This window comes from Sus scrofa, chromosome 1 (genome assembly GCF_054392235.1).
Source record: "Sus scrofa isolate SSC_HxYL_T2T_F1_AM1 chromosome 1, Sscrofa_HxYL_maternal_Yorkshire_Landrace_v2.0, whole genome shotgun sequence".
NCBI lineage: Eukaryota > Metazoa > Chordata > Mammalia > Artiodactyla > Suidae > Sus > Sus scrofa.
This window is the reverse complement of record NC_139383.1, coordinates 201,748,280-201,772,337: the sequence shown is the minus strand read 5'-3', so window position 1 is coordinate 201,772,337 and position 24,058 is coordinate 201,748,280. Positions and strand designations below refer to the sequence as shown.

The following is a 24,058-nucleotide window of genomic DNA, read 5'->3' as shown; positions in this document are numbered from 1 at the left end:
ACCAGATCCTTAACCCACTGAGCGAGGCCAGGGATCAAACCCGCGTCCTCAGGGAGACTATATTGAGTTCTTAACCCTCTGAGTCACAATAGGAACTCCTATTTTAATTCTTTTTGCTAAACCTACAGATAGATATCTACTTATTTCTTTAATAAAATTACAAATATTTGCACTCATTATTTTCCTCCTGTATTCTCTCTTTATCTTCATTTTTTTTTCTCTTAATTAAATGGGACAATATTGTTAAGAGCTATTATAATGAGTTAAAAAGATGAACAGAATCATCTGACCAAATAATTAGGACAAGGTAAAAATCAAAGCAGTATAAAGCACAAAGAGAAACAATTTATAGTTTCAAAAATAAGATGCTAAGCAACTGGGCTATGTGCCTTGGAACTAACTACTTCAGGCTGTGTTCTAGACCATACATTAAAAGTGATCATGATGCAAATTGGATTCAAGGGGGCTACTGAGTCTAGCAACAAACAGCCTGCAGGGGCCAGCAGACCCCACAGAACCTTAGGGGCAAGATTTGACTCTCCACTCTGAAAAATTACCCACCTAGTGTACCAGGAAAACAGAGAGACCTACACAAACAGTTGAAATCACTTCAAAAGACACTGTATCTGTCATAGCCAAAAAAGACACAAGACCAACTCAGAAAACTGTGGCCTGCAGATATGATGTTCAGTCAAATCCACCCTCCACAGTAAATCTTTTGTCACTTTCTGGAAGATGACTGTGAGAGACAGTTTTTATTCTGGGGGGAGGAGGGTTTGGGGTTCTTTAAACAGCTTTATATCTCTATAGAGATATAATTCACTTGACATACATTTCACCGATTTTAAGTGTACATTTCAATGGTTTATAGAGCTATCATGATTTTAGAACATTTTCATCATCCCCCAAAGAAATTTGCATGTCTTACCCATCAGCTCCCGACCCTGACCCCAACCACCTCACTCCCCGCAGCCATGGGCAGCCATTCACCTACTTTCTGACTCTCTAGATTGGCCTAATCTGGACATTTTATATAAAAGGGGTTTTTTGCAGTTTGTGGTCTTTTGTGACGGGCTTCTTTCACTTAATGTTTCAAGGTTCATCCATGTTGTAGCATGGATCAGTGCTTTATCCTTTTTTTACAGCTGAATAAGATTCCATTGTAGGGACAGGCCACATTTTATTCGCCCAGTTATCAAGTGATGGGCATTTGGGTTGGTTTCACTTTTAAGTTATGATGAATAATGCTGTTATGAACATTCACATACGAGTTTTTGTGCAGATATGTTTTCATTTCTCCTGGATACATACTTAGGAGTGGGCTTGCTGAATTATGTAGTAACTCCATGTTACCAAAGAGGGTGCACCATTTTACATTCTCACCGGCAGTGTATGAGGATTCCCATTTTGATGTATCCTCACTAGCACTTATTACCTCTTTTTTATTATACCATCCTAGTGGATGTGAGATGTTATCTTATTGTGCTTTTAATTTGCTTTTTCCTAATGCCTAATGATGTTGAGCATCTTTTCATGTGCTCATCGGCCATTTGTATATCTGTGAAGAAATATTTACATCCTTTGCCCATTTTTTTTTTCTTCTTCTTAAGGCCGCACCTACAGTATATGGAAGTCCCCAGGCTAGGGGTTGAATCAGAGCTACAGCTGCCAGCCTACACCACAGCCACAGCAATGCCAGATCCGAGCCACATCTGAGACCTATACCACTGCTAATGGCAATGCTGAATCCTTAACTCACTCAGCAGGGCCAGGGATCAAACTCACATCCCACATTCTCATGTGGGGGTTTCGTAACCCACCGAACCAGAATGGGAACTCCCAATTTATCTTAGGTTTATTATGTAAACATCAGAGATACTTTAAATTTCATGAAATGTCTTTAAAAGGTCGCTGATATTGTAATTTATGATCTAGTATTACTTTCTAGTATATTTAATAGCTGGTGTATTTCTAAAACCACAGAGTTAAAAATAAACCAAATTTGATGGGCATTCTCAAAATAATTAAGGACAAAAAAACTCTATCCACTCCCTACTTTAACCCACCCTCAATTGGTTTTTATTTTTTTTTAAATTTACCTCAAAAGAGCTTTTTTTTTTTTAACCTAGGTTTGGAAGCTCCCTAATCTATCAAGGTTATGTTTAAACAGATTTTCAACAAATTCTAGATGAGACTTTTTTTGCAAAAGTAACCAGGCACTTACACCTAAAATATTGTAATTATTCAGTATCATTATGCTATATGGGTTCATTTTTATAAACCCAAATAAAGAATGTATTTATAAATTCAAATAAGAATGTGTTGTGTATTGGGTAAACAAAAGCATCCTATGCTAAAGGATACTACAAAATAATAGAATTGAAATTGTCATTATTTGGAAAAATTTTTAAGTAAATGATTCTTGATCCTTCTAAATGTCACTTTTAGGATGGTGTGTTACTTTAATTCTTATCTTACAGGGAAAGCAATTAAAACCCAGATATAATAAGTGGCTTTTCCATAATGAATAAAATGATAAAAATTATCTTAATACATCCTATATTTCTATAAAATTTTGAATTTTATTAAAGATATTCAGTTTCTGACAAAAATGCAAATGTTCACCTTTTTTATTTTTAAGCATCTACAATCTTTCTTTTCTTTTTGGGGGGTTGTGGGATAGAAATTCTGTGAAATTGGATTGTTATGATCATTATACAACTCAGATGTGATAAATTCATTTGAGTAATAAAAAAAGGAGAAAAAAAATAAACATCCTGCTTTCTAAAAAAAAATTGGATTGTGATGGTCACTGTACAACTATAAATGTAATAAATTCATTGAGTAATAAAAAATTAAAAAAATCATTATTATTATTATTATTATTTTGTCTTTTTAGGGCCACACCTGATATGGAGGTTCCCAGGCTAGGGGTCTAATCAGAGCTGTTGCTGCTGGCCTATGCCACAGCCACAGCAACTCCAGATCTGAGCCATGTCTGTGACCTACACCACAGTTCATGGTAATGCTAGATCCTTAATCCACTGAGCAAGGCCAGGGCTAGAACCCGCATCCTCATGGATATCAGACCAGTCAGATTTGTTTCTGCTGTGCCACAATGGGAACTCCCCCATTTTTCTTTTATAACTTGACTTTCCTTCCACTTCCTATGCTTGCCTTTCTTTCAATTTACTGGGTCATCTATCTCATTTTTTTGGGGGGGGGTAACTGACAATTTTTTTTTCATTTTTTAAAGTTTTATTGAAGTAGAGTTCATTTACAAAGTTGTGATCATTTCTGTTGTACAACAAAGTGGTTCAGTTATACATGTACACATATCCATTCTCTTTCAGATTCTTTTCCCATAGAATATTGGGTAGATTTCTCTGTGCTGTACAGCAGGTCCCTGTTGGACAATCACTCCATATACCACAGTGTGCATGTGTCAGTCTCAAAACCCCAATCCATCCCTCCCCCAGCCTGTCCCCTTTGTTAACCATAAGTTGTTTTCAAGTCTGTGAATCTGTTTCTGTACTGCAATTACCATACTAAGTGAAGTTAGGCAATGAAAGACAAGCATCAAATGATATCACTTATATGTGGAATCTAAAAAAAGAATACAAATGAACTCATCATTCCCATTTTATTTACCAAAGCAACTGAATTCCCTCCTAACCTCTCCAGCCACTGTCAAGGTAATTCACTTGCTCTTCTGCACTCTGCTCAATTCCCTTCCACTTTTATAGTTTGGAAATTGTGCTGCTACAGTTTTTAGGATTTTAGTATCTGCAGCCTCTTGCTCTTAGGGTTCAGATGAAGTCCATCTTTCTGGCAGAGACTCTTTCTCATTTCCCAACAGACTTTCAGTACCAAGTAAATCTAAAGCCTTCCTCCTTGACAAAGCTCTGACACACAGAGATACCACCCACTCTGAGCTTCAGTCCAAGGTCTGGCTCCTTGGTGTCAAGGATCACTGAGTGAGAGCCACCACTTTATCCAGATTTCCCAATTTACCCAGGGACATGAGTTGGATATTGAGTCACTGCATGAATCGTGATGCATGTCCCTTGTCACCCCCTATTCATGTGATTTAGAGTTAAGTCCACCGTATGCTGCAGGCCTGTTTCCTTGACTGTAATATGTGGGGACTCTTCTGATTTCTAAATTACTTTTAGCCCTAAAACACTATTGTTTATCTCACTTTCAGGCTCACATTTGCCATTCTTGTTTTCATGATTAGTAGAATGGAAAAGATGCCCCAAAGTTCAACTATCCGTTCATGTAGATTAGTAACCATTTGCCTTTCAAATGAGGTTGAACTATTTTTTCCACCTTTGAAATATACTGTGAACATCATCTCCCTTTCTGAACAGTGTTTTTCTAACTATAGTGTTTGTGCTAAATGTGAATAGACCTGCAAATTAATGCAGTTTAGCTCACTCGAAACCCAGATTGTAAGTCTTTCTCTGAACTCAACCAAGTAGGAGTCAGTTTTGAGGACATGGTTATCTTTAATATCAAGAGGCTGTAGTTATGTGTGCACTGTGACCTTTTACCTTTTTACATGTTGCATGTATTTTCAAAGAAACTTTAATGCCAACATGCAAAATATTAAACTAAGTAGATTTTAATAGTTCAAGAAAATCTATTCTCTGTAGCTTGTGTGCTTTTCAATATCTCACGTAATCCTCATAACAATGTTATGAGACAGGTACTATTATTTCCCCCCATTTATGGATAAGGAAACCGAGGCACAGATGATGTTAGTTAGCATGTCCAAAGTTACCTAGGCTTTAACTATAGACAGTTTGGTTCCAAGGTACATGTTCTTCAACCTGAAGTCTAAAAATGTGACAGCTCTGACATTTGTTAACAACCAAATGCAACAGAGAAATCATGGCCTTGATCTTCTTTGTGGCTTTTCATTTTATGAATACAAAAGGCCAGGAAATCTGTTTTAGTTCATCTATGTTTAGCTTCCATCAATGACAACATACTCTAGGGAGTTCCCTGGTGGCTTAGTGGGTTAAGGAACCAGCATTATCTCTGTTGTGCTTCAGGTCGTAGCTGTTGCGCAGGTTTGATCATGGGCCTGGTAACTTCTATACACTGTGGGCATGGCCAAAAAAATGATAGCATACTCTATTCACTAACTTAGAGAAAGGCTAAAACCACCTTTGAATATGATTAACAAAGAGCAAATGAAAACCTCTATATCCACTTCACAACCTGATCAAAGCTACGTTCCGCTCCTGGCAAGGAAGTGAAATAGGTAGTTCAACTCTGTGTGAAAGAGAGAGAGTAATAAACAAAATTTATAGCACAAAACTGGATAGAATTTGGACTGGTATGGGGATGGCCCCCACAGATCTTTTATTTCCCAACCAATTAAGGTAAATCAAGGCCACACTTTATCTCAGTACAACCTGTCATGCTAAGAAGTTCAAAATGATCTACAGAAGGGATTCATCACTTTCTGGTTGTGTTTTCAATATTCCATTCAACAAATTCTGCTTATAACACTTTCAAATCTAACTTTTCTCCCCCCGGCAGCAGAGTTCAAGTGGATAAAGATATCATTCTACTGAAAAAGCTCTGATGTGATATTTATGTACTATTATTACTTGGAGAACTATAAAAACAGAATGCAGTTAATTATTTTAACTTCATTAAAAAATAAGTGATTTAATTATTTTTAAAAAAGAAAAAGCTCTGATAAAAAAAAGGAGTCAGAGAAAGATTTTCAAAAATAGCCTTCATCTAAGCAGAAAGACACACTTCAATTTGGGTTTGTATTGAATCTTTTCAATAATAGTCAAACTTTCCTGATATTGAGACCTCCTTAACAGAGCTGAATATCCCATAGCTTTCCTGCACTATGTGCTGATGCCCAGCCAAGGAAGAGGGTGGGAGGAGTGGGTGATGGAGGGTGGTCACCTACCAGCTGCTGTTGAAATCTGTCAACCAGCAAATGAAGCTTCCTGATATGTGAGCAATTTTCAAAACAAAACAAAACAAAAAAAAAATCAGAACTACCATCTGGGAAGTGGGAAGAAGATACCACTTGGCAAAAATGTTTCAGAAAACATAGGCAAACAGAGAAACACACACAAATACACCAATGTGTCCACACACACACACGCACAAAAAGGCAGTTACCTCAGACTGATAAAACCAGCAAACTCTCCCTATTACTCAGCTCGTTTTCCAATTCCCTAAGGTTAAAAGGGAGCTGGGAGACCTCCTGCAGGGAGCTGGTAGGGACAGAAAAACTGGAGTCTCTTGGTAGTCCCATTGCTGACTCACTACCTGACTTCAAGCAAACCACCTGTTAGGAATTTAGGGCACAGTTTATCAATTTGCAAAGCAGGTGTGAGCATTCTCACCTTCTGCAAATCACGAAGCACATTTAAATGAGGATTTCAAAGAACTGTGCTATTCTGGGAATAGAATTCCCAAAAGGAAGTGTTACATACCCTTTTTAGAGTTTCACATGATCTCCATACATGCATCAAGAAGCCTTACAATCAAGATAAAAAAACTACCAGTAGTTATCGCTATTTGTTCACACAGGTGCAGCAGAAAAGCCTGACTGTCTGTTCCCAATGTGAAATGTGGCCACCACCAGTGTGAGAGTAAGGTGATGGGGGCTCTTTTTATTTCTTTCACCTCACATCAACTAAGACGTTGCTCCAAAAGAGCCATTTCATTCCTAATTGCGATGTTAGGCTGGACCTATGGGAACCACTCAAATGAAAAGAAACTGTGCAAAGCATCGCATGTTGCATTAACCACTGGCCCCTGAATGAATTTTTCTCTGGGGAATAGATGTAGCTACTTTTGTTTTAAAGAAATAGCTCCCAGAATTTGATATTGAAGTGTTCTATACTTAACTTTTATTATACCTAATACATTTCACTAAGTTCCTCCTGCTTTTTTTTTTTTATTATTGTTGGCTGGTAGGAAACATTTCTATTTCTCTTTTTTAATCATTTATTTATATATTTTTTCTACTGTACAGCATGATGACCCAGTTACAAATACATACATACATTCTTTTTTCCCACATTACGGTGTTCCATCATAAGTGACTAGACAGAGTTCCCAGTGCTACACAGCAGGATCCCATTGCTGCTACTTCTTTTTTCTTGATTACATTTCAAGGTACTGTCTATCCTTAGTACTTTCAAGTTCACATTTATAAATTTATTTTCAAGGTCCCTTTTCACAGTGTCTTTAAAGCCCAATCCAAAATTGTTGTGTCTGTACTCTACTGAGATATATATATATATATATATATATATATATATATATATATATATATACCAACACTGGTTGTAATAATAATAGAAGACTTTAGTTTTTCAAATGTTTACACTTTGGTGACTTTTCTCATTCAATCATTAAGCCTGTTCTCTTTAATTGGTCCTTTAAATAATTCTTAATTCTATGTTGCCAACTATAGTTAACATGGAAATTCATATAAAATATTCTGCAACTTACACAAAAGTTTCAACAAAGGGATGCTATGGGTTAATTATTCATAAAGGCAGCATAACATTGTGGTTAAGAGCCAGGCTGTCTGTGTTCAAATCCTGCTCTGCCATAGACTATTGATAGGTCCTCTGTGCCTCAGTTTCCTCTTTTGTAAAATGGAGTCAATAATAGTATTTATAGATGTATACATACAAAGCACTTAGAATTGTGCACTTAGAAATGCATGGCACCTGGTTAGTGTTCAAGAAATGATATCAGTTATAACAACCATCACCACCACTACCATTATACTGTCCAATATAACCCAATAAGCACACAATTCACTTATCTGAGGCTCTAATCGAACAGGTGCAAGACAACCAACTGAAGACAGAGGCCAAACATAAATGACTATTCAGGGCATTGTATGGTGCACAACCCAAATGAGGAAATTCTGTCATTCAAAGCCTGGCCAGGTCAGGATCAGCACAGGTCGAGCACCAAAGCCTTTAGGGATGCAGAGAATAAAGATAATTCTTTCTGGTGTATAAACTCAGAGGTTTCTTCTTCCTAAGGAATCACATCCCACATTGACACAACCCAAAGCAATAAAAGTCTCTGTAATAAAAATGAGCAGCTCTTCAGAGATGAACTGATTGCACAAAGTACAAAATTCCCTCTGAAATACAAAGGCTCTTTTCAAGTAGTTTAGGGAAAACAGAAGAAACAGAAGAAGGCTGCTTTGAGATATCTGAGTTGGGTTTCCAATCAGGTACCCAAGCCTAATTTAGTAGGAAGATCAAGGAGATTGAAATTCCCAACACAGTAGCAAACATGCAAGGTCATGACATTGGAGGAACCAAAGGATAATGATCAGTGAAATGTCACCTCTGCATATGAATGCAGTCCTTGTAAGGCCACGTTGAGATATAGTGGATGGCAAACTCATACTTCAATTTAAAAAACAGGATAATAAAGTGACAGAAGGGTGATATACAACATTTTTAACAGCGAATCAGACATTAGCACCAGCCAATCAGAATAGCCTCTGGATATAAAATCTTTTATGCCCATTCCTGCCACACCCTTCGAGAAACCAGGTCTAGAGTTATGAACCAAAAGACAAGGTATTCAGTTCAGACCAAAATTCCCCTTTCTTTGCCCTGCCTTTGAGATGCTAAAGCCATTTCTCTTTTCTGGTTCCCTATACCATTAGGTCTACAGTTATTCTGGAAAGCACTGCTATCAGAGATGAAACATGCACAAGGCTGAATTGGGATATGAAGCCAGATATGGCATCTTATGGATAAAGTCACAGATGCTAGGAGAAGAAATAGAAAAAGATAGACCTTTAACACGCTCTCAGGGAATTTTCCTCATTTTTTCCAACAGGTTTTTGAAAAATTTTAATTTATTTTTATTTAGGGCTGCACCCATGGGCATATGGAAGTTCCCAGGAAAGGAGTCGAATTGGAGCTGCAGCTGCTGGCCTATGCCACAGCCACAGCAAAGCTGGATCCTTAACCCACTGAGCAAAGCCAGGGATCAAACCTGTGTCCTCATGGATACTAGTTGGGTTCATTTCTACTCAGCCACAATGGGAATTCCCTCCCACAGATTTTCTGATGAAATAACTTTCAGATTAATTTCAGGAAAAGATGAGTTTAAGGCAAAGAACATTAAGTAGACAGAGAAGTTGGTTTTGTAAATGATAAAAGAGAAAATCCACAAGGAAGACATCACCATCATGAAAAAAATATTTTAGTATATACATGAAGAAATACGTTTCAGTTTCTGACAGATCAAGTAAAGAAAAAGAGGTTGAAAATATGGATATAATTAATAACTGCATTACATCAAGAATTGTCCCTTAAAAGCAGAGAAGACACCTTCTTTTCAACTGTTAATAAAGTGCTTATAAATAGATAGATACTTGGTCCTGAAGGAAAATCTAACAGATTATTATTAGGAAAATATATTATTCATTTATTCAACAAGTTTTATCTGAGCACCTACTACATGCGAGGCTGTGTAGTGATTCTGGTATTACAGTGGTAAATAAGACAGATAGGACACCTGCCTCCATAAGGCTTATAAACTAGTGAAAGAAAGAACAAAGAGTGGGTAATTATGATACAATTTTTTTTTTGGTCTTTTTGTCTTTTAGGGCAGCACCAGCGGCATATAGAGGTTCCCAGGCTAGGGGTTGAATCAGAACTGTAGCTTCTGGCCTACACCAGAACCACAGCAATGCGGGATCTGAGCCGCATCTGAAAACTACACCACAGCTCACGACAACGCCAGAGCCTTAACCCACTGAGCTAGGCCAGGCCGCATCTTCATGGATGCTAGTCAGGTTTGTTAACCACTAAGCCACGACAGGAAAATTTGAAATATACTTTATTATGGAAAAAATGTGAGTCAAGGAGACTCCTCTTCTCCCACTGTGTAAAGGGGATACTATATATGAATGACTAGGTCACTTTACTGTATAGCAGAAATTGGGACAACAGTGTAAACCAACTATACTTTAATAAAAAAAATAAAATAAAGGAAGGGGGAAGTTTGCTCATCAAAGAAAAGGACAGGGACAAAAAGAAGACAATTTGGAAGTTTTCACCTTTTACCATCTGATCCAGCAATCATGCTTCTTGGTATTTACCAAAAGCTGTTGAAAACTTAAGCTCACACAAAAACCTGCACACAAATATTACAGCAGCTTTATTCATAATTACAACTTGGAAGCAATCAGATGTCCTTCAATAAGTGAATGGATAAATAATTTGTGGTAATAACAGCAATGGAATATTATACAGCACTAAAAATGAGCCATCAAGCTATGAAAAGACCTGGGAAAACCTTAAATGCATACTACTAGTGAAATAAGCCAATATGAAGAAGATACATGATACAGGGTTCCAAGTTCATGGCAGCCTAAAAAGGCAAAACTATGGGGAAAGTAAAAGGACCAGTGGTTGCCTGAGTTTATAAGGGGAGAGCAAGATGAACAGAGCACAGAGAATATTAGGACACTATAATAGCTTATAGAATAAATGTGGTTATATGTTTGTCAAAACCCATGGACTGTATTGACACCAAAAGTGAACCTAATGTAAACTATGTAAACTATGTCTTTGGTGATAATGATGTGTCAATGTAGGTTCATCAGTTATAACAAATGGACCAACCTGATGGGGGATGTTGATAGTGGGGCAGGCCATGCATGGTGGGGAGAGCAGGAGGGAAGTCTGTATTTGCTGAGCAATTTTGCTGTGAATTTAAAATAAAAAACAAAGTCTATTAAATAACAAACCAACTCATTTTATGTAAGTTTTACTCTAAGAATAATACATATATGTCACTTTTCCTATATCAAAAGTATTCATGCAAAATAATAAAAAATAGCAGTCCTTGGTCCCACTTCTCAATTCCTCTCCTCAGAAAGAAAAATATTTTAAACTCTTTGAATTCATTCTTCTGGCATTTGCCTCCATTTTAAAAAGTTACACTTTGTTTTTAACTTCTCAGGTTTAGACACTGTCTACAGAATCACCATCATGGTAGGTGAGAATTTATCTATTTTACACTGCTACTCCCATCCTCTTCCTCTTTTGTCCAAATATTGTACATAAAAATTTTTTGTTAAATCTTAACTTACTGTTTATATTATTTTTATTTATTTATTAATTTATTTTTGCTTTTTAGGGCCGCACTGTGGCATATGGAAGTTCCTGGGCGAGGGGTCAAATTAGAGTTGTATCTGCCAACCTACACCACAGCTCAGGGCAACACCAGATCCTTAATCCACTGAGCGAGGCTAGGGATCAAACCCATGTCTTCATGGCTTCTAGTCAGTTTTGTAACCAATTGAGCCACTATGGGAACTCCCAACTTGGTGTTTATATTATTATGACCATCGAATTTTTGTTCATATTTGGGCTACTTTAATGATATTTATAAAAGGGCAATAGGAGAGAGTGGAAAAATATTCCACATTTACAAACATAAAGGCATGTTTTAAAGACTTTCTCTTATTTTTATACAGGATTAACACAATAAGATTTTTATTAGAATTTGGTAAAATATTTCTCAAATGAACTTTAGAGTCAAACAAGCAAAACCGATATGTTGACAAAGAATACCAACATTTAGTTAAAAACAAGATAGTTGAAATGTGCTGTATGAGGTAGAAAAATGATACAATTAAAAAACTAAGGATGGAGTAGTATTCTGATAAAGAATAGCTGTCATAAAAAACCATTTATAAAAACTGAACACAAATATATTTAAAACAACTGTTTGAACAAATGTTGAAGCTATTCAAGAGCAACCAACAAAGGCAGGGACTTGGGGTCTATGATCCCTGAGAAAAAGAAAGCACTGACTGTGAACTACACACCCACCTCCACTATCTCCAAATCCCAGGGTAGGGAGCTAGAAAAAGATCAGATTTGGGAGCATCCAAAAACAGCTGAGACTCTAAGGCAAAATCTCAGGAAGGACGTAGCCTCAGAAAAATCTGAGTAGAAAATCCACCTCAAATTGTCGACCAGTTCCTAAGCTGTACATGCACTTAAGAAAGCTGACAGCTGGGAGGCTAAAAAGCTAAACATAGATTTAAAAAAAAAAAATCAATTTCATGTTTTGAGAGAGAGAGAGAGAGATTGGAAGTCAAATTCACTGAAGGTAGAATAAACTTGATTAGTACTCTTTCAAGGAAGACCCCAGAGGCACTACAGATTAGGAATAAGAGACATCTCAGGGAGTAAAGCCAAGAATGAAATAAACCTGCCTCCAAAAGTCTAAAAAAATTATAAAAAGTATCAAGATAATCTTGGTACTGGTACTCCAGATGCCTGCCAACAGAAAAACTAGGCTCTTCTGGAAGAAAACAAAATCATCCAGAGCCTCTACAATTCCATTATGTTTAGCATTTGCTCACTGATTATTGTGATTACTAAAATACAAAACCAAATTCATTCTGAAAGTGGAATTATCAAACAAGAACCTTAAAATTATTAAGAATGTGTTTTAAATGAAGCAAAGATTTAGATAGAGACCTGGAATCTGTTTCTTTAAAAAGGGAGTCAAACGGAAAAATCTAGAACTTAGAAAAACACTGACTAAAGTGAAGAATTCAGTTGATGAGCTCAGTAGCATATAAACTAAAACAAAGTAGAACATAGTGATCTGAAAATATCCACTTTGGAGCACATGAAAAAATATATTATAAATATGGTAAAAGAGCCCAAATAACTTATGAAATATGTGTGTGTGTAAATGAAATCCTAGAAAAGAATATAGAATGTGGCAGGAGTAGTTTCTGAAATAATGGCCAAAAAATCCTCCAAAAGGGATGGAAGATATCAAACCACATATTCAAGCCCTATGAAAATAAATAAAAAGCTAACCAGCACTAAACACATTCTGGTAAGACTGCAAATAAATAAGGCAAACTCATAAAAGCAGTCAGAGTGAAACACATTAGCTTCAAAGAAGCAATAATTAGACTGAAGTCTAAATATTTAACAGAAAAAAAAGACAAATGTTGAGACATTAGAATAATATATTTAAAATACTCAAACAGAAATAACTACCAATTTAGAGTTTTATATCGAGTAAAAATAAACCTCAAAAACAAAGACAAATACATTTCAAACACATACATACCGAGAAATTCATAAGCAGCTGACTGGTACTATAAGTACTAAATGGAATTCTTAAACTAAATGGAAATGAGCCAATGTGGAATTATGGAACTGCAGAAGGACTGAAAACAAAAGAATACATGGATATAAGTTGGATTTTTAAACAATAACTATAGCGTGCTTCCTACAACAGATTATGTTCCACCCCAACAAAAATTTTTTTTGCAAAATTACAACTTTTCTTGAACCCATTATTGAGAGCTTAACTTTCAAGGAAACCAAGTAACTCAAAATCTAAGACAAGAGCCTCCAAAAGAGATACAAGACAATAAAACCTGCTTACCTGAGATAAACCCTGGACTCGTCAAGCCATTATGAATAGTTTAGCTAAAACTTTTAACAAATTGTTAAAATCCAAATATGAGTTAGCGTGACAGCATAAAACCTCTAGGAGCTGCAGACGCAGCAGAAATTTCTACCCACTCATAGACCCTTCTCAACTATCCTCACTGGTAACTAATAAGAAACACTGAAGGGAAAGACGAGAGATAATGCCCCTCTTGGTGCAGTCTTGCTAGAAGAAAACTGCAGCCACTGTGGAAAATGGACAAAGTCAACACAGATTCTTCTCCTCTCTCTCCCCAAGACATAGGAGACATAACCCACTAGAGGAAAGAGAGAAAATTCTCCTGGCTTTAGGGCACAGGTGAAGACCTCTGTAGCTGAGAAAAGGAAAGGAAAAAACTCTCTAACTCTACCAGCAGAAAGTGGCAGCATCCAGGTCATAAGCTGTCCTCTGGACAAGGGGCAGGATTACCAAGAATGCCACGGTCAGGGAGACCCCACCCCCCCAAGGCCAACACTATATATACCAGAGCAACAGAGAACACTGTCCCACTCTGCCCTCTAGGCTAACAAATATCATAATAGAAAGAAACGATAGTCTCCTGCTGGGGATGTCAAGAGTGTGGAGATAGACTTGTGATGGGGAGACCAAAGGGAACACTTAAACCTAGGGGTGGGGCAAACATTAAGAAAACCTGCCCCTAGGTTGCACTAGAATACTTTTAAGTCTTTGATGCATTGAAAGTAAAAATAGCAATAACTAAACCTAAACCCAGCTCAAATCTTAATTATTTTGACTCAACTCCTCACATTAAAGGTGTATTAGGAGATAAGGTATGCATATTTCTGATCACAAATACTTTTCACCTCAGGTCTCAATCTGTATACCTTACTAAGATGCCTAGATTTCAGAAACAAATTATGAGACATACCAAAAAAGCAAGGAAAAAAACAAGACATTATCAAGAGAGAAAGTGATTGAGAGAACTAGACCCCAATGTGAAACAGATGCTAGAACTCAGACGGGAAAATTAAAACAACAATGATTAATATATTAAAGACTAACAGAAAAGGCAGATAGCAGGCGCCTATCAGATGAGGGATTTCAGAGATGGAAACAATTTAAAAGATCCAGGTGGAGAAGCACTGTAAGAGACAAAGAATCCCTTTAATAGAATCACATTAGACTTAAACATGGTAAAGGAAAAAAAAATACAGAGTTAAAATAAGGTCAGTGGTAAGTACCCCAACTGAAACACAAAGATAAAAAAAGAACAGAATATCCAAGAACTGTGGTCAGTATCTAAAGGTATAATATATGAGATGCTAGAATCCCACAAGGAGAAGAGAGAGAGAGAACAGAGGCAAAGAATGTTTAAAGAGATAAAAGCCAAGAATTCCCTTCAAATTAATAAACAGCAAGCCATTGATTTAAGAAGTTTAAAAACCACAAATCCAGATAAATTACACACACACACACACACATACACACAATATTCAAACTGCTGAAAAAAAAGTCTTTAAAAAAATCTTGAAGCAGTCAGACAAAAAAAGGACACATTGCATATAGAGGAACAGAGGTAAGAATTATTTTAGATTCTTTGTCAAAAGTATGCACAATAGATGATGGGGTAATATCTTTACACACTGAAAGAAAAGAAAAAGCTATTGACCAGTGAAAATATCTTTCATAAATGATATACAAATACAGACATATTCAAACAAAAACAGAGAATTTATTTGCGGCACACCTGTATTATAAGACCTAGTTTTTCAGACTAAAGAACCATAATACAGACAGAAACTTGAAACTACATAAAGAAATGAAGAGTGCTAGAAATGAAGGTAAATTTTAAAATTATCTTCTTATTATTTCTAATTTTTCTAAAGGATAATTGTCAGAAGAAAAATAATAGAAATATGCTATAAATTTAAAGCATAAGTTAAAGTAAATATATGACAACAAAGGATAAGTGGCAGGAATTAAGACTAGACTGTTATAACGTCTTTACACGACACAGGAAGTGGTAAAATAAAAACAATAAAAAACAAAACTTAATTACAACTCCTTGGGGATTTAAGATATTTGTGTAAGTAGAAGATATGACTGGGAGTTCCCACTGTGGCTCAGCAGTAACAAACCCAGTTAGTATCCATGAGGACACAGGTTTGATCCCTGGTCCTGCTCAGTGGGTTAAGGAACTGGGTTACTAAGAGCTGTGGTGTAGTTTACAGACCGGCTTGGACCTGGCATTGCTGTGGCAGCTCTGATTCAACCCCCAGCCAGGGAACTTCCATAAAAGGTTTTTCCATAAAAAGTTTTCCCATAAAAAGGTTTTTCTTTTTTTCCTAAAAAGAAAAAAAAAGATATGACCACAGAAATATGAAAGTATAGGGGTGGATATATGAAATTAGAATGTTATAAAGTTTTTGCGTTGTTCAGAAAGTGATAAAAGTACTAATTTAGAGTACACTTTAAAAAGTTAGTAGTGAATATTATAATCTCTAGAGTAACCATCTAAAGAATAAAAGAATACTTAACTAAAAAGTTAAGAATAAATAGCCTAATACATACATTTGATTAATCCAAGAGGCAAGAAAGAACATATAATGGGACAAAGAGCAGAGAGAATGAATATAGGAAAACAAAGAATGGCACTGGGAACTAATCACTTATGATAGAACATGATAATGTGAGAAAAAAGAATGTATACATGTATGTGTAACTGGGTCACCATGCTGTACAGTAGAAAAAAAATAAAAGGTAAAAAAAAACAAAAACAAAAGAAAACCAAGAATGCCTGAAACCCAAATATATCGGTAACAACATTAAATATAAATGGATGGAATAGTCCACTTAATAGTTACACTAGATTAAAAGGTTTTTAAAAATCCAACTCCAGTTGACCCTTGAACAATGCAGGTAGCAACTGTATGGGCCCACTTAAACACAGATATTTTTCAACAGTAAACACTACAGTACTACATGATCCATGGTTGGTTGAATCTGCCATGTGTGGAACTGCAGATATGGAGAAAACAAGTATAAGGAGCGCTGACTGTAAAATATACACAGATTTCCAATGGCTTGAAGGGGCAGTGCCCCAACCCCCTGTTGTTCAAGAGTTAACTGTCTATCTATTTACAAAAGAACCACTTTAAATTTGACAAAACTGGAAAGGAAAAAAGGTTTAACATGCAAACAATAACCAATAGTAATGTGGTAAGGTTATATTAATATCAGAGTAAACTTTAAGGCAAGAAATACTATTTAAAATAAGAAAAGGTATTTAATACATAAAAATGGTCAATTTAATAGGAAGACATAACAACCCTAAACAACGTGTCATATTTAAAAGTTTTAACATTCCTCTCCAAAACTGATGTAACAAACTGAAATTAACTCGGATTATATAAAAATGGAATATAATTAACCAAATTACCATAACATAGAGAATATATTTAATACACAGCTTCATGATGTGCATTCTTTTCAAGTTTACATGGAATGTTTACCAAAAATCGATTATATGATATGCTATAATGAAAGCATAGATTTCAAAATTCAAGGAATTGAAATCTCAGGTATTTTCACTGACTACAGGGCAGTTAAACTAGAAAAAAATAAAAGAAAGGTAACCAGAAAGACACTTGGGAAAGAACTAGAAAATACATTGAGATTAATTATAATGAAAATATAACATATGAAATGTGTGAGAGGCAGCTAAATCAGTATTGTTAAGAAAACATAATTTTAAATGTATACATTAGAAAAAAGTTATATACTAGAAAAGATCCAACAGAAGAAGAAAATCTGAAAGGTCTATTATCTACTGAATACATTTAATCAATTATTTAATTTCTTTTCACCAAGAAAACTCCAGTCCCAGATGGCTTCACTAGTGAAATTTGCCTACTTTAAAAGAAGAAAGAACACCAAACACAGTAAGAGAAAAGAAAAAAAGAAGCAAACATTGTCCATCTCATGTGATGGGGCAAGCATAAACTTGGTACTAAAACCTGAAAAGGACATTACAAGGAAAGAAGGTGACAGGCCACTATCACTCAGGAACAAAGATTTAGAGATCATAACCAAGATATTTAAATTCAAATCCCTTGATAAATAATAAGAATAAAACATCATAACCAGGTGGGATTTATTCTGAAAATGTAAAGTTGGTTTAATATTTCATAATCAACCAATACAATCTACCTAGTAACAGAATAAAGGAGGGAAAAAATCTTATGTCAATAGATGCAGAATAAACATATAATAAAATGTATCTCCCATTTTATTCCTAAACAAACTTGGAATAGAAAGAAGTGTCCTAATCTACAGTGATAGAAGTTACAACAGTGGTGACCTCACAGAGCAGGCATGAGGAAGTGGTCTAAGGTTTCTCCCTTGATGTGGGTGGTAATTCCAAGAGTGGAAAGATAAGCATTCTTCCAGCTGTACATTCGAGACTCCTGCACTTCACTGGATATAAATAATATTTCAGTAAGAGTAAAGAAAACTGTCCAATGGCTAATGGACTAGAAAAGACACCCCTGAAACAGATTAACAGACAGAATGGGATAAATGATAAAGGAGGCTCTACATCTTGCCTCTTGGAGTGAATATGAACCAAAAAATAAAAATAAATAAAAACTGACAATGGAACAGTCACCCCCGCCCATCATCAGCTAACACTAGATAAAGCAGATTCAGAAAAACATCTGTAAAACACAACAAAAGCTTAATAGTTATACAAGAAGAGTTCTTAGGTGAGGATGGATTAAGAAGAAAATCTCCAACAATGAACAAAACCATGAGAAGAGCACCTCCATTTTCAGTAGACACTTCTTAAACATCAGAAACAGCTCACACTCTAACAAAAGAATAAAATGTCACCCCTCACGAATGTGAACCTTAACAGCTTTCCTTTTTCTGCAAACCACCTGCACCCTGAGGACTCTGGACTCAGGTTCCCAGAGAAGACCCACAGTGGTCAAATGCGTGTGAAATTCCCTGCTGGCAGGTCACCGCCAAGGGGCACAAGCGGCCTGCACCAGCAATGGGGAGCCCCGGTTCCCAGACCCGCGCTCTGGCCATGCTCAGGACCAAATTGCCAGCTCACTCAGTGATGTCCAGTTTGATCCTGTGAGTTTCCTGGTGCACACTGAGAATTTGGGCTAAGTGTCACAGACGCCACTCGCATGGACAGAGCCCACTGAAGCTGAGGCCCGGGTACACGGTTTCTGCTGAGAATCAGGAAGGCCGGTTGGTGAAGATAAATTGTGGAGGGGGAAGTCAAAACTTGGAAGCCTCCTGGGAAATGAAGAAAAATCCTTAATAGCTCCTGCCCCCCACCCGCGCCCCCACTTCCCTAGGAAAATGTGGAAATTTTGTAACTGAACCTTCCAAATTCAATTCAGCATATCCTGGGAGAATTTATAGGTAAATTTAGGAACTCTCCAAAGATCTGGATTTTTGGTGGGTTTTTTTTTTTTTTTTTGGCTTGTTTTTTTAGAGAGAGGTGCTAGCTTTGTAGCTACTTTCCTTAAAAAAAGAAGGAAAGAAAGAAAGAAGGTGATAGGGATATAAGGAAAAAATTATATAAACCTGCCGCAAACTTGAGCAAGATGACATGTTAATTTACTTTTACCTATCTACTATAGAGGGAGGGAGGAAAATCACCTTAAAAAATGAAATTAATGAACATCTTACAGGTTTTAAAATCTCTGAAGTTCTTTACAACCCACTAAAATAAGGAATCACAAAATAAAGAAATCTTTAGAATTCAACATAACTCCAGGATGTCAGGCCAATTTCTTCATGAACCATTAAATGCAATTTATGAAATAACCCAGATAAAATCAACTGCCTTGGCTAATCCGAGTGTATAAGTCAGGGGAAGGGTGAAAGGATTTCTTTATAAAAAAAAGAATTCCATTGACTAATTCCTACGGCTGCTGATCTCCAAGGTTTTGAATGCTGCAATAATAGTCTTCAGTGGGATTATGATCAGGTCACCATTTAAAATAGGGTGCAATTTTTTTTTTTTTTTGCTTTTTAGGGCTGCACCCGAAGCATATGAAGGTTCCCAGGCTAGGGGTCCAATCGGAGGTACAGCTGCCAGCCTACACCACAGCCACAGCAACATGGGATCCAAGCCATGTCTGCAACCTATACCATAACTCACAGCAACACTGGATTCTTAACCCACCGAGCAATGCCAGGAATCAAACCTGAGTCCTCATGGATCCTAGTCGGGTTCATTATCACTGAGCCATGATGGGAGCTCCCTCATCAGCATTTTTAAAGGATGCTATGGGCAGCTTCTCTTCATCAGGGGTCCCAGGAAAGATGGCTGTGCCTTCTCCCAGAAGGGAACTGGGGACTTCCCCGACTTCAGCCCTGCTCTTGCTACTGCGTGATCATGCAGCTGACTAGCTCAAGAAGATTCCCTGTGTTTGCAATGGTTTCACATGAAGAAACACTTGGAAGCCTGGAGCCAATCTTTAATTTGCAAAAGACCATAAAGACAAAAAAAAAAAAAAAAAAAAAAAAAAGAGAGAGAGAGAGAGAAGGCATATTTGAGAAAAAAACTAACACATCTGTTACATGACTAACTGGTTTTGTGTAGGTTCTCACATTTAACTAGAAATTGTCATCCACATCCACATCTTACAGATGAGGAAAAAAAGGAAAAGGCCGTTTTAGGTTGTGTAATTTGCCCATTCTTACACAAGAAAGGAGCAGGGCTGACCTTTGAATCCAGATAGCTTTAAAAACCAGAGTCTTCACACACATGGTGCACCATGAAAATTCAGAAAATGGAACTGACTCATTCTACAAGGAAAAAAGGTATAAAATATCTTCATTCGTGTGTTTTCTTCTTCGTTTGTGTGTTTCTCCAAGTTTTTTTTAAGAAATAAGCAAATTCTAATTCTGCTTGAACCTTTGTTAAAAATCTAAGCCTCAGGAGTTCCCGTCATGGCGCAGTGGTTAACGAATCCAACTAGGAACCATGAGGTTGCGGGTTCGGTCCCTGCCCTTGCTCAGTGGGTTAACGATCCGGTGTTGCCGTGAGCTGTGGTGTAGGTTGCAGACGCGGCTCGGATCCCGCGTTGCTGTGGCTCTGGCGTAGGCTGGTGGCTACAGCTCCGACTGGACTCCTAGCCTGGGAACCTCCATATGCTGAGGGAACGGCCCAAGAAATAGCAAAAAACAAAAAACAAACAAACAAACAAAAAAACAAACAAACAAAAAAAAACTAAGCCTCAAAATAAAGTCTTTTGTATTACCACAGTGTTATTTCTTCTATTAAAGTTCTAGCCTCCTTGTTTATAATATACTGTGCAAAGTGAAGAAAAGCTACACTTCTTACATTTCGATAGCTTACCTTTCCTCTTATTACAAGTCTAAAAGCATCTCATGATGAATTCATCCACTTAATTTGTGAATACTGTCAGAATAAACTATTTGAAAACAGGGTATGCTAAATACAAAAACCAAAAACTATTCGTTAATTCATTCAAGAAATATTTATTTCTTACCACTGTGAGTCAAGCAGTTCTAGAAGTAAGGAATACACCCATGAAAGAAATGGATGGAAGTGCCCCCTGCCCTCATGGAGACAGACAGGCAAATGAGTAAAATAGGTCAAATAGTGAAAAGTTCTGTGGAGGAAAAAAATGGCACAGAAAGGGATGGATGTAGTTTGAATTTGTGTGGTCAGAGAGGCCTGTGATAAGAGCCCATTGAGGGAACAACTGCAGAGACTTCTGGAGGGTGGGGAATCCATGCAAAGGAAACAGCTCCTGCAAAAGTGCCAAAGCAGCAATGCAGCTGGTGTTTCAGAAGAAGACCTGAGGGGGCCAGAGTTGCTGAAACAGATCGAACAGGGGAAAATGGTAGAATGAGGTCTGAGGAACGGCACCGGGCTAGATTTCTAAAGACTCTATGGCCACTGAAAGGGCTCTGGCTTCTACTCTAAATGCGATGGAAGCTATTGACAGTAAAGGAATGACACACTCTAGCCTGAGTTTTAAAAGGAACATGGAGTGCTGTGTTCACCCAGCCTGTGTCAGAGGAAAGGTAGAGACAGAGAAATGAGGAACTAAGTTCAATAACATAGAGGTAAGATGACGATTGCTCAAAGCAGCGGGGTAGCAGTGATGGTAGGAAGAAATGGCCAGATTCTCAATAAATTTTTATGGAAGAAACAACAGGATTTGCTGATGAATTATATGTAGGGGGGAAAAAGGGAGAGGTGTGAATGATGACTCTAAGATGTTTGGCTGAGAAACTGGAAGGATGAAGTTGCTATTTAGAGACAGGCAAGACTGTGGGAAGTGCAAGATTTTGAGAGGAGATCAGAAATTCAGATTTGGACAGATTAGATGTGAGGTATCCATTAGACTTCCAAGTGGAGGAGCAAGCAAGCAAGTGGACAGGTCAAGAGTAGGCTGTAGGCTCATTAGCATATGAATGTTATCTAAAACCTTGAAATCTGATGGGAGTAGGCAGAGAGGACAGGCCAAAGGCTAAGCCCTGGATCCTACAACCTTTAGAGGTCTGGGAGCTGTTGAAGATCATGCAAAGGAGACCAAGAGAAACCAGTCAAGTAGGAGGAAGATTTTATATTCCCACACTAACAATTGGATCTTTAGAGACCTATTAATAAAATAGGCATTTGATAAATATGTTTTCCATGACTTTTCTTCTTAAAAATCCTCACATTTCAAATTACTTCTGAATAACAAGGCAGGTTGAAAGAGTAGGCCACCAGGAATTCTTTATAACCCCAGAACCTTTAATTTTGCCTGATAGAGCTATGCAAGAAAGCTGAACATTCCCACTAACTTAATTTACGAAATATTTATCATGAATCTAGCATATGCAAGTCACAGTGCTATACACAGTGGTGACAGGATATGGGCACCATTCTGAGGAGTTTATGGTCCATCAGGGAAGATCAAACATGTACATAAGAAATAATGATACGAAACTCATGTAGATAAAATCATAGCAGTTTCAGAAACATATTTGGGAGTAGAATTCTTATAGTTTAACAAGACTTCCATTGTAATCAACGCCAGACCTATAAACCAAAAATGCAGTTGAAATATTTCAAAGGCTCCGCTGATGACCAGCAAAGTGAATATTCTTCTACACTAACCCTGAATGGTAGTACCTCTCTAGTACACAGAACATCTTTCCATCCTTGGCTAAACATCTTCTGACAAGGAGACACCTCTTAGGAAAATGACTTGGGGCTGTGCCATTGAGAACTGAAATACCATGACTTCATTGCTACAGCTAGAGTGCCAAGGGAGAGTTATTGCTCCCTTGATCTTCTGTCCCTGGTGCACACTTGGAGATGTTGCCAGAACATATCAATTGGCTTTACATTGTAATGGTTTTAGCCCTGCCAAGCTGTCTGAGACAGTCAGTCCCATTCAGAGCCGCTCCACATGGTGATGTCACAGTAGCCTCTCCTGTGCACCTGGAGACCTTACTTCACTCACTCGCAGAGGCAGGACTCACATGTCTTGTCTTCTATCTCAGAGTGACAACGAATGACAAGGGCAGGCTGATGCAGTAACGCTCACGGCTCATTTTCACTTGTCTTTTAAGTCCTCATTCATGCTGGATGGAGGAGACCAAAGCAAGTCTTTCTGTTTGTTTTTTGTTTTGCTTTTTAGGGCCACACTCGTGGCATACGGAGGTTCCTGAGCTAGGTGTCCAATCGGACCTGTAGCCACTGGGCCTATGACACAGCCACGCCAGATCCGAGCTACATTTGCAACCTACACCACAGCTCATGGCAATACCAGATCCTTAACCCACTGAGCAAAGCCAGGGATCAGGGATCGAACCCACAACTTCATGGTTCCTAGTTGGATTCATTTCTGCTGAGCCAGAATGGGAACTCCCAAAGCAAGTCTTAAAGATACTTCTTGCCCATGTCTTCCAACACTGTAAAAAATGTTAAGAAACCTAGAGAGTGTCACTGACTAGATTCTTCCAATAATCTGTAATCTATAGTTACAGTAGGATAGTTACAGGTTGTTTATTTTCCTGAAGGTGATGAGATATGATGATGACAGCTAAGATAACATTTACGTACATTCATTTTTTTTTTTTTTTGTCTTTTTTGCCATTTCTTGGGCCGCTCTCGTGGCATATGGAGGTTCCCAGGCTAGGGGTTGAATCGGAGCTGTAGCTGCCAGCCTACGCCACAGCTACAGCAACGCAGGATCCGAGCCACATCTGCAATCTACACCACGGCTCAGGGCAATGCCGGATCCTCAACCCACTGAGCAAGGCCAGGGATCAAACCCGCAACCTCATGGTTCCTAGTCGGATTCATTAACCACTAAGCCACGATGGGAACTCCTACGTTCATTCATTAAGTCTTTCGTTTTTCCATTCATGAAATAGATACTGTGCTAAATCCTAGGCATGTTAAGATAATAAAAGCACAAACCCCTGCCAGCAAGGAGCCTACAGACCTGAGTGGGTACAGTTGCATTTTTTTAATATATACAATATCAAACCTATACTATTGAGAAATATAAAATGCTCTTGGAACACAGAA

The 24,058-nt window shown here is 37.5% G+C and overlaps 1 protein-coding gene across 16 annotated transcripts in view; it reads right to left on the bottom strand.

Annotated features, from left to right (window-relative positions):
- The window catches only part of SYT16 (synaptotagmin 16), a 295,384-nt gene that overhangs the window by 75,839 nt on the left and 195,487 nt on the right, over positions 1-24,058 (bottom strand). For 2 of the 16 annotated variants that reach the window (XM_084983014.1, XM_084983017.1), the window contains 2 exons: positions 13,147-13,246; positions 10,665-10,746 (listed from right to left, as the gene is read on the bottom strand). The exons of 13 other annotated variants lie outside the window; for them this stretch is intronic. In XM_084983014.1, coding sequence (XP_084839140.1) covers positions 10,665-10,746; positions 13,147-13,158 — 94 coding nt within the window. In that variant the 5' untranslated portion in view covers positions 13,159-13,246. The remainder of the gene's footprint in view (positions 1-10,664; positions 10,747-13,146; positions 13,247-24,058) is intronic. One more of the 16 variants, XM_084983021.1, reaches the window with a different exon arrangement.